The 16638-nt window shown below is 32.3% G+C and overlaps 1 protein-coding gene across 1 annotated transcript; it reads left to right on the forward strand.

Annotated features, from left to right (window-relative positions):
* Positions 1 to 566: 566 nt before the first annotated feature.
* Positions 567 to 14746, forward strand: LOC124454950 (E3 ubiquitin-protein ligase RNF213-like). Its single transcript, XM_047005701.1, has 28 exons — positions 567 to 861; positions 2007 to 2179; positions 2334 to 2543; positions 2773 to 2990; positions 3277 to 3385; positions 3677 to 3777; positions 4069 to 4245; positions 4547 to 4789; positions 5251 to 5362; positions 5507 to 5893; positions 6195 to 6314; positions 6781 to 6891; positions 7278 to 7331; positions 7740 to 7940; positions 8251 to 8323; positions 8416 to 8450; positions 8622 to 8719; positions 8958 to 9108; positions 9491 to 9656; positions 10366 to 10463; positions 10641 to 10698; positions 11354 to 11559; positions 12788 to 12920; positions 13369 to 13455; positions 13700 to 13880; positions 14087 to 14300; positions 14439 to 14513; positions 14711 to 14746. The coding sequence occupies exons 1-28, from the start codon at positions 681 to 683 to the stop codon at positions 14744 to 14746; spliced, it is 4008 nt and encodes a 1335-aa protein (XP_046861657.1). The 5' UTR covers positions 567 to 680.
* The last annotated feature ends 1892 nt before the right edge of the window (positions 14747 to 16638 follow it).

Raw genomic sequence — 16638 nt, forward strand, 5'->3', positions numbered from 1 at the left:
TTTAAAGCTCAATATAGATGAAAATGAGGCATTTTTCAAAAAATAAAAGATACCGTGATTTTTTTACGAAATAAACAAATTTATCAACCGTCCTCAGCAGTTTTCTATCGCTTTGATTAAAATTTTTCTTTATCATTATTTGATTATATAGAATATTGAGGAGAATTTATACGAAGAAAATATACGTCCCACAGTCTTGCTGAGGAACTGCATGCAAACTGCTGCTGCAAGAGTCTTTGACGAATCTAATGACGTCTTGAGAGCCACAAAACGAATTGAGATATTACTGGATTGCTTACCTGCCGAAGATGGAGATGAAACAGGTTTCCAACAATTTTGCATTTTTCTTTTCGTGGCTGAAATTTACTGCGGGACATACGCATATACGAGTACATTTTTGTTTGTTTTAGACCTATCTACCATTCTTGTTGTTCGTATGTATAAACTGCTCCGCGAGCGTGATGAAAGATGCTTTGATGATCAAAGACTTTGGCTTCAAGAGGAAGCGTTATGTCAGGGACATCTACAGGAAACTGGCACATTTAGGAAAGCTTTATGGCAAAAAATTATCGTCAATTGTGTCTCCTATTTTGTCCGAAGTTATTGCGTATTGTGATCGTAATAAAAACCTCAACTTGCTTCTTGAAGAAAACACTTGGACACGAAAGTTATGGCTTGAAATGTTAAAGGAAGACAACCTTACGGCAATAACCTATGAATCATTCATTTCACCTGTATCCGGTAGGCTACGAGAACGAGCTACTGTGTTGAGCAGTGGAGTTGGACATCCTTTTGAAGGAAAATTTCCATTCTCCTGGATAATTAAAGACATTGTTCACGTTCTTTTGTTGCAAGTGGGGGGTATGTAGAAATTTTATAGTGTTTTCCTCTATGTTCTACGGCAGTTTGGTTTGCTTCGATTAAGCGAGCGCCGGGCTATTTAGTTCTAGGTTGCTCGTTCAGTGACCGCTGTAGTTTTTGAAAATTTAACAAAAATATAAAATTTTAATTGGAAAAAACTTTGCGTAACTAGGGTTTGCGCAATAAATTTACATAAATTCCTCACGAACACGTTATCACGTATGAGAAATTTACATAAACATGAGAATTTTAAATTAATTTAAAATCTTTTAAAGTAAAATCATTCTAACATTTGAGAAGACTGGAATGTATATAAAAGTAAAAGTAAAAGGAAACTAAAATAGGCATGATGTTGCACGAACAAACGGTGCTCATACGTGGTCATGTGTGATTATGGGTCTGAAATGCCCGTTTTTCCTGGCAAACAGCTACTGCAAAGCGGAGTAATCACAAAGAGTTTCAAAATTGCTTTGCAATAGATGTGATTAATCATCAACCACATGAAATGTAAGCTTTTTTAAATATAGTTATACTTTCCATTGTATACCTAATATACCTACCACTTAATCTTTACTTTTGCATCTTGCTCAAATTTTCAGAAAGTGGTTGTCACATCTAAGATGGAATGTTAACTCATATTGATTTAGTTCATAAAAAGATCTTCCAGGTTGTTGTCATATTTAAAAAAATATTTATTATTTTAATCTTTTTTTTCCGTAGAGAGAACCGAACCATCAGATGATTATAAGTAAATTTTTAAATATAAAAATTGGAAGATGTTTATATAAATTAAATTAATATGGACAACCAACCCAGATTCAAACCATTTGAAGAATGTAAACTTTCACTGCTTCCCACTCAGTAAACACAACGAGCCTTGCGATTTCTGTGAGCTCAAAATAGAGAAAATAAATTACTCATCACCCATTGTTTGAGTTAAAAGGAATGTTTATATTATACTTTAAGCATTTTCAATTCAATTGTTCACCTTTTTTTCAATATTTAAAAACTGTTTTTATTAATTTATAATAATTTGATGTACTCTGTTTGCATGGTTAATCTTTGAGAATATATTAACGATCAAATTTTAAAATTGGTTAGAACAATTGTTCTTTCTTTCAACAAATACATTTGTTGCATTTCAGGAGTTATTACAAACAGATTGACGTCATTAAGAAATGTTTTTGGTACTTCTCCTTTGGGAAGATTGAAGAAATTGGCATTTGAAGATCCGGATATCAAGGAGGAAGCAGCGAATTGTTATTTAAATGACTTTTTACATATGATGTATAAGCCAATTGTTAAAAATGAGCTAAAGGTTTGTTAACTTTAAATATTCAATGTGCTGGCCAATGCGTTCAAAGCACACTTTTAAGAGCAACGTACGTTTTGGTCACCGATAGTTGTAAAGCAACATTTATAGAAATGGACGTATACACGTTTAAACAAATGTTATATTTCTATTTTACCAGTTGATACACGAGGCTGTACTTGCGACGTCTTGGCAAATACACCAAACTTTTCATGAAAACGATGAATTTCACCTGGACATTCCTCTCATTCATTTTGCCTATTCCATGATTCAATCACGTATGCTGAATTTCTCTGAACTTGTTCATGCATTTCCTCAAGTGGTAGAAAAACTTATGGAATCTCCATTGCCAATTAATGATTCAGAATTGGTAAGTCACAAAGTTAGTTATTTGTGGAAAATTATTCCATTTGTGGAATATTGTTGTTGTAGAAATATAGACGTGATATGTAATTTTATACTCTACCCACCAATTTTTGTTTTGTCAAAGCATGTACAGCAAATTTTAATACTTTATCTCCACTTCATTACAAGTATTAATACAGTACCATTTGCCTTAAAAACTTTGTACAATTGTATACTTTCTCCCACCATTTTAGTGCCTAGATGCAGTGGCTCTTCAGTGCTGTCTAGAAGAACTGGAGCCTAATTTAAATGATTTTACGCGTCTTCATAAACGAAAGACGTGGTGTAATCAAGTTCAATGTCTACGTCCAATCATTCAGGTTATGAAAGCGTCAATAACGGACAGTAAGAACTCAAAAAATGTTGTTCCTCTTTTGTCAGAAAAATCTGAGCAGATTTTGAAACTTTGTTGGTAAGTGTGAATTGATCTTTGGATAGAATATGCAAAGAATTGTGTTTATGATATAATGGCTATGAGAAAAGGAGACTGAGTACGAACGTTTTATTATGTTTTATTAAAGAATTTTTATACACACATAAAAATCTTTCATTAATTTTGTTTTTCTGAAAAATTTGGTGTAATACAAAGAAAAATGTTCAAAATATCCTTCATTAGGTCGCTATGAACTCTATGTTTTAGACATTAATTTTAACATCTACTTAAAGTTACATTCTGTTCTTATGCGTTTTACACATAGGATCATGTTCACACGTTTGGATGTTGTACGTATGTTTATTGAACACACTTGTCCACCTGAGGATTTGAATCATACTGATGATGGTCGTAATGCTTTGAAATTGTTAAAGGTAAAGTTTTCACGTATTAGCTTACATCCATAGTTCATTTCCGTTGAATGGAAACGCCTTTTAAAAAAGGCTTTTTCATATTAAATCATTTTGAATTTTTTTTGCTGTGCATTACGGTCGAGTAAGACACAGCTGTACTGATACACGTGGACTGTCAATAAACTTGTGTCCAGTTGTATTTTATGCATCATGTTAAGTTCAATAACCAAGTTGTAAAGGTTACGAATTTGAAAAAGCAAAGCCACTGATTTTCAACAGCAGACTTCCTTTAGCGCCTATTTCCTTTTCTAGGCATTAGGTGAAAGTCCCGACTTAACCTCACTACGTACTATAGTTGTTATTGAAAGATTTTTGAAAGACTGCAGTAAAGATTTGCATAAACGAATTGTCAAGTAAGTATACCGATAAAGAGTCACGGTTATTAACATTTGTGGTAATGATCATAATTTTCATAAAATGCGTGTTGATCTCCTACATTGAGGTATTAATTTTGAAAAACAAACCCAATAATATACTTTTACTGTTTCAAGTCTTTATGTTAAAATACACTGCATTCAATAATAAATTTTGTATCATAGCAACACATTTTTTTACAATTTATCTGCGCATTAAAGATTTCCTTAACATGGAACCTTAATTGTATGTTCATTTCTGTTATACTTAATGAATTATTATAATGTTAGATTTGATGACGAATGCGCCATTTGCAAGAGATCACTTCAAGATCCTGTACAGCTACCATGTCGTCACGTGTTTTGTTTATCTTGCATAACCAATTGGCTTAACGATCATGACGTATGTCCTGCATGTAGACACGATGTTGGCAATGATTTTCAATTGCAAATTAATGAAACAATAAGGTAACTATTTTGTATTCAAAGCTTTACAATCAAAGTAGACATGTGTGTATTTAATGTATGGTATAAACGTTTGGTCATAAATTAGGGCGTCTTGTCCAGAAAAACAACGTTCATTCTCCACTTGAATGAGTCGTTTTTGCTTTTATATATATGCTTATAAAATGAAAATATTGCTTTTTAATTTATAGTTTTCTTTAAAAGAACTTTTAGATTGATAGTAGACTTTCTCAAACAGCTAGATTTGATAAATATGTAATTTAAAAAGTAAAATTTTCCATTTATAAGTACTTTATTTATTTAGGCTTTCGTTGGAGTTGTGGAGAAGTTTTCGTAATCGCTGCAAATCCTTTTTCATGAGTGTTGTCTCTGTTTATTGCTTTGGTGATGATTTACCACAAGATGAACTTGTAAAAAAATTCATTGCTTATGTAATAAACGATGAAAAATTCACAGAAGATTTTTCTCCTTTCGATGGTCACAGCATTGATGTTACTCCAGTTATAAGATCATACATTTTACAACAACTTCTTGCAATCAAAGGAAGGTATGTTAATGCTGAGAAAATCAATCAAATAATTCCAATACGTTTTAGCTGCTGCAATTTTGATTACATAAAATGAGAAACGTCATTTTTTGTTTGTGTTTCTGCAAGGAAAATTAGTGATTAGTGTTATTTATGCTAAAGTTCGGGCACGATTTGCTGAGTAATAGCGATGTCTTGCGGAAATGCGTTTCAGTGGTAACATTTTTATCTACTTGTACATTGTAAGCTCTAGCTTCATCACAAGTCATCTTTATTATAATGAAAGTGTTTTTGAATTTTTATTCAATATTTTTCGGCAAAGCACTTTTTTTCGATTGGCCAGTTACGATAACTTACAAAAAAGCGGAGAGTTTCGGTTTTTCACGAAGAAACGATCAATATTCTAGCAGAACAGATCAATTTGCGTTGTTGCTATCAAAAAAATATTGTATTGTGTTGTATTAAAAAAATGCTTTTTTAAGGGAAAAAGAAGTTTGTACGTATTTGGAAGAATATCTCTGTCGTGCTCAAGGTTTATCTACCAACAAGGAACATTTGATGAACGTTTGCGTGTTGTTTGTTCATTGTATCGAGGTAAATTACGTTTTTATAAAATCATTTTGCAAATTTTTGGGCGCTTTTATTCGTTTGTTGTTAAAGGCGTAATTCACTTATAAATCTAATGTTGTGATATTTAAAAAGTGCATAGTGTATAGCTATTGGTTTTTCTTCTTTTAGGATGTTGAAACAGGGAAATTATTAAAAGCAAAACAAACTGACGGCAGTGTTGAAATAATAATGTTGTGCAGAATCCTTGATAGAACACTAAGGAATTTTCGTACCCACAAAACCCTGGACATTAACAGCCTTAAAGATGTTGCTGCAATTCGGGCTGCGTTTAGTGAACTTCCTGCATATGTGAATGACGATCTTTCTGAAAACTTAAAGAGCAATGCGGAACTTAGAAAATGCATCCAAGCAGCTAAACATTTATGTGACAATGAATCTGCTCTTCAGTTATTCCTACTAAAACAGTTGGTCCATAATGATCAAAATGGTTTCGATGGAGTTAAAGAAAGATGTAAGATCAAAGAATTGAAATGGATTTTGCCTCCACAATCTGAGGTAACCACTTGTTCATTTATTAGCTAGTTTATACGTACATGTGTGGTTTGTTTTATTCTAGAAATAAATTGTATTATTAATGATGTCAAATCTTTGATCTTCACATTCAAATTAGCGATTTATCATATGATATGCTTAGATAAAGCACGCTTATGTACAAGGCCACCATTACAATGTTGAAGTTGCATGCTTTCTGATACATTTCGAAGCAGTTTCAAAAAGTAAAGAACGATTGTTGTTGTACCTTCACTTTCTGAAAAAAACTTTGACTTTTCTGTCTTTTGCATGTCCATATCTATAGGAGCGTGACAAAAGACCAGACAGTTTCATGGTCCATCACGACAATTATCATACAGTACGAGAAGCTATTGGCAAAGCAATAATAACATCAAATTATGAAGAAACACAGTTGATCTTGAGGGTAAGATAATTTATTTTCCTTATAACAACAAGATTGTTTTCACATGGCCAATGTATATTTATACAGCATAATATAAAATTGAGGCTGAAATCATGTTTCTTTTGATATGATATATTATATAGTTGAGCAAACCCACACTCCTTCAATAAATTTGATGTCTACGTTTACTCTATTTGTGATTTGTATTACGTGCAGGTTTTGATTTGCCTAGCTATCAAACATTTTTAACATAACATTTAAAACAACAAACTACTTCAAGTTTCTTAGAGCACCAGGCTGCAAGAAAGGAGCTTATTTTGTAAAATATCGAATGAACTCCTTGAAAATATTTATGCCCTATACTTGTTTGGAGTTGCAATCACCTGCTGAATTTAAGATCTTTATGATTTTTCTTCTTTGAGAGAAATGCAGTTAGTCAAATCAGCCATAGTAACGTTACAAACTTGTTAGACTTTATTCTTTTTAGAACTTGTCCTGTGATGATCGTGCCCAGTCCTGTTATATTTTACTTGCAGTTTATTGCGAAGTAATGACCAACTTTTCCACTGAAAACGAAGAAGATCGGGTTCCTTCAAAGGTATATTTATTGCACTTTATCAAAGACTGTGTAGCAGGATTTTCTCCCCCCCTCCCCCTTACCTTCTCTGTAATTCGGGAGATGATTTCTTACTTCTTGGTCTTACTTACTTTACGTTTACGAATCGAATCAAATATAGTCGATATTTTAGATCGAGAAATTTGTTTTCTGTCCATAAATCTAGCAATTGCACATTTCATAAAAGATTTTGTATCATCATTACGGAAAAATATATGAACATATTTGTTGAATATCTTGAAAAATACATCGTCATATGTGAATGTATTCTGTAAAGTGTGTTGGTCAGGAAACATTATTTATACTATAAAAAATTACTTTTTTTGTTATTATGTTCGTATGAATGATTAATATAATTTTATATTTAGATTGTGGAACAACTCGATGAATGTCTTACTGGATGTCAGGTTTTAGCAACTCAGGTATTTTGTGTGCAGAAACAATGCTTTGGAATCTTATATACAGGCAGTTAAAAAAATTACTCTCCAAAAGTAATTAGTTTCGTAGGGTAACAGTGAAACAAAATGCCAAAACATTAGATATCACTTGCACTATACAAAAATAAAAGTGTATTTCGTCATTGCTTGTTGTGCTTTGGTTACAGGTTGGCATTTGTTGCACGTGCACTATTCATTACTATTAAATATTAAAAGATAAATCTTGAGCAGTTCTTTTTACTTTCTGAGTATAATTTAAGTATTATCAATCATGCATTTTATTGGGAAGTGCAAAATTAATTTTTGGAAATGTTGTAATTGTTTTTAGAATATGAACTGATTTTTGAACACTATGCTTAACACTCAAACCATTTCAATTTAAATTTCTTTAAGCTACCTCTTGCGAAGAATCTCTTGGTGAATTTTGACAATAGTTCTCTTCAGCAATTACTTCAGCTACACAGTGGCCAAACTTTAAATGATAGACGTTTAAATGAAATCTTGATTCATTTCCTTGTTGTTATGAGTTGCTTTCCAAATAATCAACTTTTGGCTCCCTTCTCAAATCTTGCATTCAATCCAGGATCAATGAGGGTACGTGTTTACAATATTTACTTATATAATCGTAAATATAAACATAACAGTGACCAACTTAAATGGTGAATGAGTTCTATTTTAATTTAATTCGGGAGTATCTTTTCACGACCGTATAGAGTAGATTTTCCAATGGAGTTTTGAGAAGGAATGTTGGTGTTGTTCAACAACCTTAGTGGTAGTAATTTCCGTCACTAAAAGCACTTTATTTAACATGGATGTACAACTTAGTGTTGATTATTGTCAGATACGACGTGAAATAATTAGTAAGACAGATGACAGTTTTTTATTTATGAAATTCCTTTCTAAGAGTGCGTTCATTCCCACCATGCCTCACGATGATGGTCCCGAGGTCATGGGCGTTACCCAAGGCACGTGGTATGGTAAGTTATAGAGATTGGCTCTGCATAAGATGTTCTAATACTTAACCTATGGCGGTATTATGTACACTTTTTTATTTTTTTTACCCCTTCAGAATGCATTAACGGACATCGTTATGTCATCACTGAGGTAAGTTTCTTTTAACATAAGTATGTTTTTGTGCGCAATTATTTATTTTTTTGAATGTGCTGCTGGTTTTACCTTTAATGTAAAATGTTTATGCAAAGGCAAATATTAAAAACTGTAACACATTTTGTGTTTCTACATTTTAAACGCTGTTATTTTTTTCAATCAATTTAGTGTGGACGTCCAAACCAAGCGTATAATTGCCCAACTTGTGATGTTCCTATTGGAGGTACAAATCATCAGCTAGCAGCCAATAATAGACAGGCGTCGAGGTTCGTCTTTGCATGTTTACATAAATTTATTTTGTATTTCGTAAGAATCTTAGAACTAACATAAAAAGCTTGACATGTGTTGGTTGTACTTTTTTACCTTTTTTCTGCCTTTAATTGGTACAATAAGGTTTAAAATTTAGCTTTAATCGTATTATCTTACTAATGATAGTTTTAAAACAATGATGTTCTTTTGTCGTTGTTTGCTCGTATTTTTACGTAGTTTCCGTATCACCTTTAGTGCAGATCGAAGTAGTACTGGTCACATTCTAGGACGTGCACAGGATCAACCTCCAAGTGCACAAAGAAATTTGAACCCATTATCGTGTTGTGTTTTACGTTGTTTGACACATGCGGCTATGTTGTTAGGAACAACTCCAGACCAAATTCAGGTAAGTGTAAATGAATGAATTTCATTCCTTCACAGATTCATTAGTAATTACTATGTGTTAAAGTTGATGCCAACTTCAATTGATTTTGTTTTAATTCGTGTCTAAGCAAACTGAATAAATGTGAATTTACGACATATTTTATCTACCTTCTAATTTCTAACACGGCTCAAGATTTAAAATGTCGAGAGCAACTCGATTCAATGGCTTGTAGTCCAAAGCCATCATTAGAACATCAGAATCATTAGAACATGAATTAGTGTTCTAGCTGATTCTTACACATTTTTAGTTTAAGCTTTTTTTAGCAAAGCTTTTCATTATTGTAGCTTAAGATTAATGCTGAAACTTTCTAATGCTTTATTTTTCTATGATTATAATTTTTTAGAATATTTCAGCTATTATCAAACCACCTGTTAATAACGTTGTTCAATTCATAAAAGATCATATAGAAAATGATCTACGTTGCATTGCAAGATTTGTTGGTACAAATATTGAACAAGCTGCTATGATCATCCATCTGATTTTTGTAGAAATCGTAAAAAATAATCATGGTTTGTTTCTTTTTTTGTTATTATAAATGAGTCTAAATTTTTGGTGAAAAATTAAAAGCTTTGTCACAAATTAGAAAACAGTTTACACTGGCTAGTAAAATGCAATAAATAAATACGTCGAACATACCACTTTAAACGTGTTTGCTGATTTTGCTGATACAATTTTTGAAGTTTATATTAAAATTTCCCAAGTCAGTCATCTGACGATTTATCGTATTTTGATTTTCTATTATATTATCTAAAATTTAGTTTCTTTCTTTTCTACTGTTTTTGGAGATCATTAAAAGAAATATTTTCACCACGTTACTCATGCATGATTTTAGAAGTTATGTGACCAACGACCACGTTGTGTACTGAATTGTAATAAACAAAACGTTCATTGCAAGTAACAGAAATATCAGTACTATAGTTGGTCATTACTAAAATCGAGAAGGAAAATATACAATACTTTTATAACGTACCAACAGGCAACAATAAATTCAAAAATAAAAATTCCATCCAATTCAGTTTCAATCCTGGAAGCAACCTTGATTTCAAAATATTTCAGTAGTTTTTAGATTGTTGCTTTTTGAATGCATAATGACTCGACCCAAACCCCTCAACCCTCGGCTATCCATTAACAAATCCAATTGTTTATTGATCACAAAAAATCTTTTTTGTCAAAACGTTTGGATCGGTGATAATTTTTGTCTACATTTTCCATCGTTAGGAAATATCAATGCTTTTCAAACTGATTTGCGCAGTAAAGTGTCAAGACAAGCTTGGGAAGATGCATTTATGATTACCTACCTTAATCCTGTTCTATCGGTAAGTTATCGTGTGTTTTTTTACTAACCAATACCCCAGCAAGTAGACAAAATGAAAAAAAAACAACAGAAAATCTGAAAATGATCATCTTATACTGGTGATATTGTAGTTTTTTGCGTTTTGGTATTTAATAAATATTAAACAATTTGTGTTACAGTAACATATTTTCTTTTTAAGGTTGTTTCTCAGTTGTTGCAAGATGCCTTAGGTAAAATGGTCAGCGATGAACGACTGGGTAAGAAGAACCTTTAAAGCCGGTTTTTAATCTTTCTGAATATGTTTTATAGAAAGCAGCTTCAATTTAGAAAAAAATTCTTTCTTCGTATGTTCAACAATGTAAATGAAAAATATAGTCGGGTAACATTACTTCGCATTATGATGAGCATCATTATTTTCTATGAAAACACGATCAATATCTTGCATTATGATGAGCATCATTATTTTCTATGAAAACACGATCAATATCTCTAGAAAGAAAAATGAAGCGAAATTCCCATGGAATCGTAACAAGATGATGTTGAAATTTCAAATGAAATGCAGTCACGAAACTGTGACACTTCTATTAATACTTTTAGTCTTGTTTTTTATCATCAGTGTCTAAGCAATTAGATGTGCTGTATAAAATTTTATGTTCAGAATTATATATTTCAATAAGTTTTTCCTGTTTTGCTTCTTTATAAAAAGTTTGCAAATTAAATCAAAGAAATTCATTTTGTAAAACGTCCATTATGAGAACAAAGTTATTTTAAAATTTAATGACAATTTGCCGTTTGGCAGTTTGGCTACGTTTTACTTTCTATTCGTATATTTTTATGCTAAAGTATAATGCAGGTTCTTCAAAACATAGAGTTAGATAATTGGTCAAAACATTTTTCCATCACTTTTTCCAGGAAATAATCGGCTAATGAAATTGATCAACGAATTAGATGAACCAAGCTCCCATGTCGTTGCAAAACTCGATACTTCATGTCCAGCACTTTGGAGAAATCGCAAGAAAATCACAATGGAACATTTGTCCTTCAAATACCAAGAATATTCTCAAGGTGTCACAGTGCCAACAGACAAGTGTGAAGTACTTGATGAATTTTTAAAAAAGGTTATGCTTAATTTCTTTTACAATGATTTTAAATGTAATGTGCAAATGGCGCTAATCTGTTACTCACTTTTTTTAATTTTTGATCTTTCTTAAAACTTTAAATTTAGCTAGGTGTAGCTACTTTCTATGTAAGAATTACAGTTATTGCAGGCTACTGAACAAGACAGATTTAAAATTAAATGCATGTGTGCTTTTCAGCGTGTAAGTAGCTATTCTAATTTATTGTTAAAATAAAACAACTAAAATGCAGAAAATATTTTATGAAAATAGACATAATAAAGTAAATGGTTTGAACTCGGGAAACCTTTTTGGTTTCGCGACCTAGACGACACAATCACAGCACTACATGCAGACGAGATTGATGACTTTCACACTCACATCAGCAAACAGAACAGCCACATACAATTTACCAAAGTTGTCGAGAAAAACGGAACTCTTCCTTTTCTCCACTGTTTGGTAAAACATGACAATCAAAAACTACGAACAACAGTTTATCGCAAGCCAACACATACTGACCGACTACTAAACCAATCATCTTACAACCCTACATCACACAAAGCTACCACAATCAGAACATTAACAAGACGTGCACAAATCATATGTGATTCACCTGACGCTCTACACAACGAAAACAACTATCTCAAACGTGTTTTTGACAAAAACAACTATAACTCTGACTTTATCAAACGCAACACTTACAAACCCAACGAACCCAACGAAACGAACAACTCAGTGACAACAGAAACGATACCTTACATCAAAGGTACGTCTGAGACTATCTCGCGTATCTTACGACCATACAACATACGTGTCGCAAATAAACCAATCACAACGTTACGACAAGTACTAACGGACATAAAGGACAGAGAACAACCCAACGAACGACAAGGTGCAGTTTACAAAATAAACTGCTCCGACTGCCACGCCTCCTATATCGGGGAAACTGGCAGGAACTTAAACATAAGACTTACTGAACACAAACGAGCTACTAAGAAACCAGACAAAACTAATCACATTGCCGAACATCACCGAATTACAAAGCACAACATTTGTTAAATATGTTATGGTTAGTTTAGGACTTGTCAAAATCAGTCTACAACTAGGACTTTTTGTTACCACTTTACTTTTTTAATCTAAGCTACATTGAGTGTTTACCCTGGCCCAGTATCACTTGTTAAAGATTTTAAAATATACATTGTACAAACTTCTATACTTTTTCTTTTTCCAGGAATGTCATCTTCGTGCCCTACAGTATCTTCCGGATATTATAAAGTTGCAACGTTTTCTTTTTGAAAAGTTTCATCGTTGCTTAGATCGAAATGAAGCTGAAAAATACACCATTGGAGACTTATATAAAAGAGGTACATCCAAACGCGTGTCTGATTTGCTGTAGTAAATTGCATTACTGCTGTAGAATAGCTATGGTTCTTGTTGTTCTATGGTTAATACATCTTTTTATAAAATATCCTATTGTCAATATTAATCAAACAAAAGATTTTATTCCATTGTATTGACGTCTTGCACTTAAAAATACCAATAATTGTTATGCGTGTTCCTTTTCTGCTGTAACATGTTTTTTCAAGATTATTCATCTTTCTTCGTAGCTTGCATCTAGGGTCTGTTAAATAGACAAATGTTCTCTTAGAGAGATATATAGCTAAGACGTCAAGATTAATGGAATAGAATTGAAATCATTCATTACCCTTTGAAAGTTTGTTTTGTTTATTTGTCTCACATTTTGATCAATTAAATACTTTTTCATGGCAAAGAAATAGTCCTTAAATTTGATTTTCTCTTTTTCGTTTGTAGACCCTGATATAAAACAGCATGTGAAGTCCTTAATCAACAGTTTCAATATGGCTTGGAAAATCATTAGATCATCTATTCCACAAGATGGTGAGTGACAAAATAAAAGTTGAGTTAAGTTTGATGCTATGTAGAGTGAATTTTTCAATTTATTTATTTTATTTACTGATGTGTTTTCTTCCGTTGTTTTAATGTATGAGAGCAACAGTGGTTGACAAATCAGTACCTAATTAAGTGTTAACTAATGCATTCTGTTGAGTAATATCTGAAATCACTTTGTTTGTATTACCAAGATTTCTTTAAATAACTGCGGTTGTCTTAATTGACTTGTTAGGTCATTACGGAATTTCAAAAGAAATGAGAGAGAAGGAAGTTATCAACGCTACTCCAATTTTGATGTTATTGCCTTCGTGGAAAGGACTTGGAAAGTGTTCTTTGGCATTGACAAATTACCTTGTATCTTTACATAACAATTTTATTGGACGATGTAAAAGCTTGTTGAAGGACGATAAAAAGTAAGATAAACTTTGCAAGAGTTTGTTAGGATTCATCACTGTTGAGAACTTCATTTAATTTTATGTTTTAAGAAAAGGGCGACTTTTATTCCTCAGGCTGGTTATGTATTCTGAAAACACAGATTGCGTTATAGAGCAGGTTTTCACCCTAATAAATATTTCATTGCTATCCTTCTGTTAGCTAGATATTTTTTACATCTTTATAGTTCAGAGGAGCTATCGCTGTTGAACGTTACTAAGGGGCATTTGGTTGCCTATGATCCAGAGAGAGATATTTTGCCGATGGTCCTGGCTCACTGTGATTATTCACTAAAAGTTGGTGAAGGAGGTGAAAAAACAGTTGTGAAGTTCAACTGGAAATCTTTAGAAAGACAACTTATCGACAGATTTATTCGAGGAAAACCTAGAATTACATCTTTGGTTAGTTCCCTGAATTTATGTTAGTTCCATGTTATCCATGTTGTGCAGAAAAGGATATAAATGATATGGATTGAGAATTTATGGTCCTGTCAGCTCTTTCTGCGTTTAATTACATAAATTAATTTTCTGCTTTTCTAGGTTGAATTATTTGTGTTCAGCAAAGATATTTGTGATGGAGCTGTTTTTAAAGCGTTGAATCAAAAGATCCCTCAGGTACACTTAATAAGAAAAGGAGCTAATTTAGCTACTTTAATTGTGATAAGGAAAAACAAAACGAAATATATTTTCTGTTATGTATTCAGGTTACATAGAATCTGCTCTGTATGAATGATCTTATTTTCAAGATTTTGGTCATTTTTTTCTAATGTCGTTATTTTTCTAACATCCATGGTTTCTAATTCTGTTTGTAGATTAAACTTAGTCGACCAGTGAAGATCAGATCTTGAGTGAACTGAACCAACTCACTGATGTTTGTGACGTTCTTAAATCTCTCCCAATGTCATTGGTTTCTTATCGTGCTGGAGGAAATCCAGGAATGCTTATCAGTGAATATCAAATCAGCATTGAAAATTGATCCTAGAAACGGTTTAAAGTGGCAAGGTAGCTATGCTGTGTGTAAATAAAATGGATGACCTTTAAATTTGTAGAAAACTCTCTTGCTAAAATCTTCTTTATCAAACAAAAACGTGTAATAACATTCTTGAAGGGTTTGTCCTTTGTCTGCAATCAAAAGAAGAAGAAAAAAGTAGGGAAATTTCGTTCGATACTAGTTTGTTAAAGCCCAGGCTTATGATGCTTGACCGAAATTAATTCTTTAAATTTGAAGCTCTGATATTTTAATTCGATATTAATATTTTTTTATTCTCGCATTCCTTTGCCTATCCTTTTGGAAGGGCTTAAACCAACCATTTTTATTATTTGAGGGGCTTAAGTCCTAGAGCCGTAGTTCTGCGCGATCGTACAAATAAGTTCTTGTTGAATGTTGGATTAAGCCCTTGTCTTTATTGTGTGTTTCAAGGCTTTTGTCTGTAAAGGTAGTCTCTTTCTTTGGCTTATGAGTGTTTATCCTATTCCTCTGCCACAAAGGTGTAAAGAGGGAAAGCCATAAAAGTATGTTGCATTCTTTCAACATGTACTATAAGGGTTTCTGTAATTATATTTTAGGCAGAGCAGATTTGTCAGCTTCAACATGTTGTTGCGCTTTGGAAATTGTTATCATTAGAAAGAGCAAAAATATTGACTAGACGTAAACAGGTTTGTTCGGCCTAGATTATATTTTGGTACAAATCGTGTACGAATTCTTATGTGAAGGTATTAATTGCGCTAACAGATAAAATCTTATACGTATATTTTGTTTTGGTACTAACAAAACCAATGTCGATCAAGAGCATATCAGTTAGGTAAACATAATGATTATTTTGCACGTGAGTCCTGCTTTTTACTTGTTTCAAATCAGCAAAATTTATCGTTAATCTTATAAAGCAACTACAGCTCATATTGACTACCATAATTACATCAATGAAAAATATTTCTTCTGATATATTCTTCGGATATATTCAGCCCTTTAAAAACAATTTATGTTGATATGGATTTAAGAACTGTATATGGACTATAGTGCGTAACTGTAAAAACATAAGGCAAAGGATGATATGGGAATATTGAAATCTTTGTGGTATTGCTATAGGAACCATTTGACGATGTAACAGATAAGATAAAGACAGCACTGACAAGGGAAATAAAGTTTGAATTAAGTCGTGGTTTACAGAAAATCAAAATTGATCGTTTCGTTGATGAATTGTTGCAACTTATTTTACTCTTTTTGAAAAATGCACAAGACGAACAGTTGCACTGGCCGTAAGTAAAACTATTTGCTACATAACTATTTGTTGTGCTGCTTATTTAACATCTGCTACATGTCCTTTCTTTCATATCCCAACTTTTACATCGTAAAGTTGGTCGATCGTTTTTATTGTTTGGACCAATGTCACTTGTTAGCGTTTCATTGAATAGTTTATTTCAAATTCTATATCATGGTAAAAATACACGCATGTTTGGAGAATACGATTTAATTTTTCTGAATTCAAGGCGTTAACTGACCACTTTGTCTAACGTGAAAACTCTTGTTGTATACAACCATTTATATATACAAAACGATACTAAATTTATTTTACCACGTAAAACGTTTTTCAAAATTGTAACAAACAAGTCATGATAGAAAATGTACAAACATTTGCAAATGTTTTGTATTTATTTTCGGAAAAATGTTAAAAGAGTGTTGAAACATGTCCTTTCACAAAGGAAAGGGTAATACAAAATCATGAAAAAGTTTGATTGTACA

The sequence above is a fragment of the Xenia sp. Carnegie-2017 genome, unplaced genomic scaffold, assembly GCF_021976095.1.
Source record: "Xenia sp. Carnegie-2017 unplaced genomic scaffold, XeniaSp_v1 HiC_scaffold_3, whole genome shotgun sequence".
Classification (NCBI taxonomy): Eukaryota; Metazoa; Cnidaria; class Anthozoa; order Malacalcyonacea; family Xeniidae; genus Xenia; species Xenia sp. Carnegie-2017.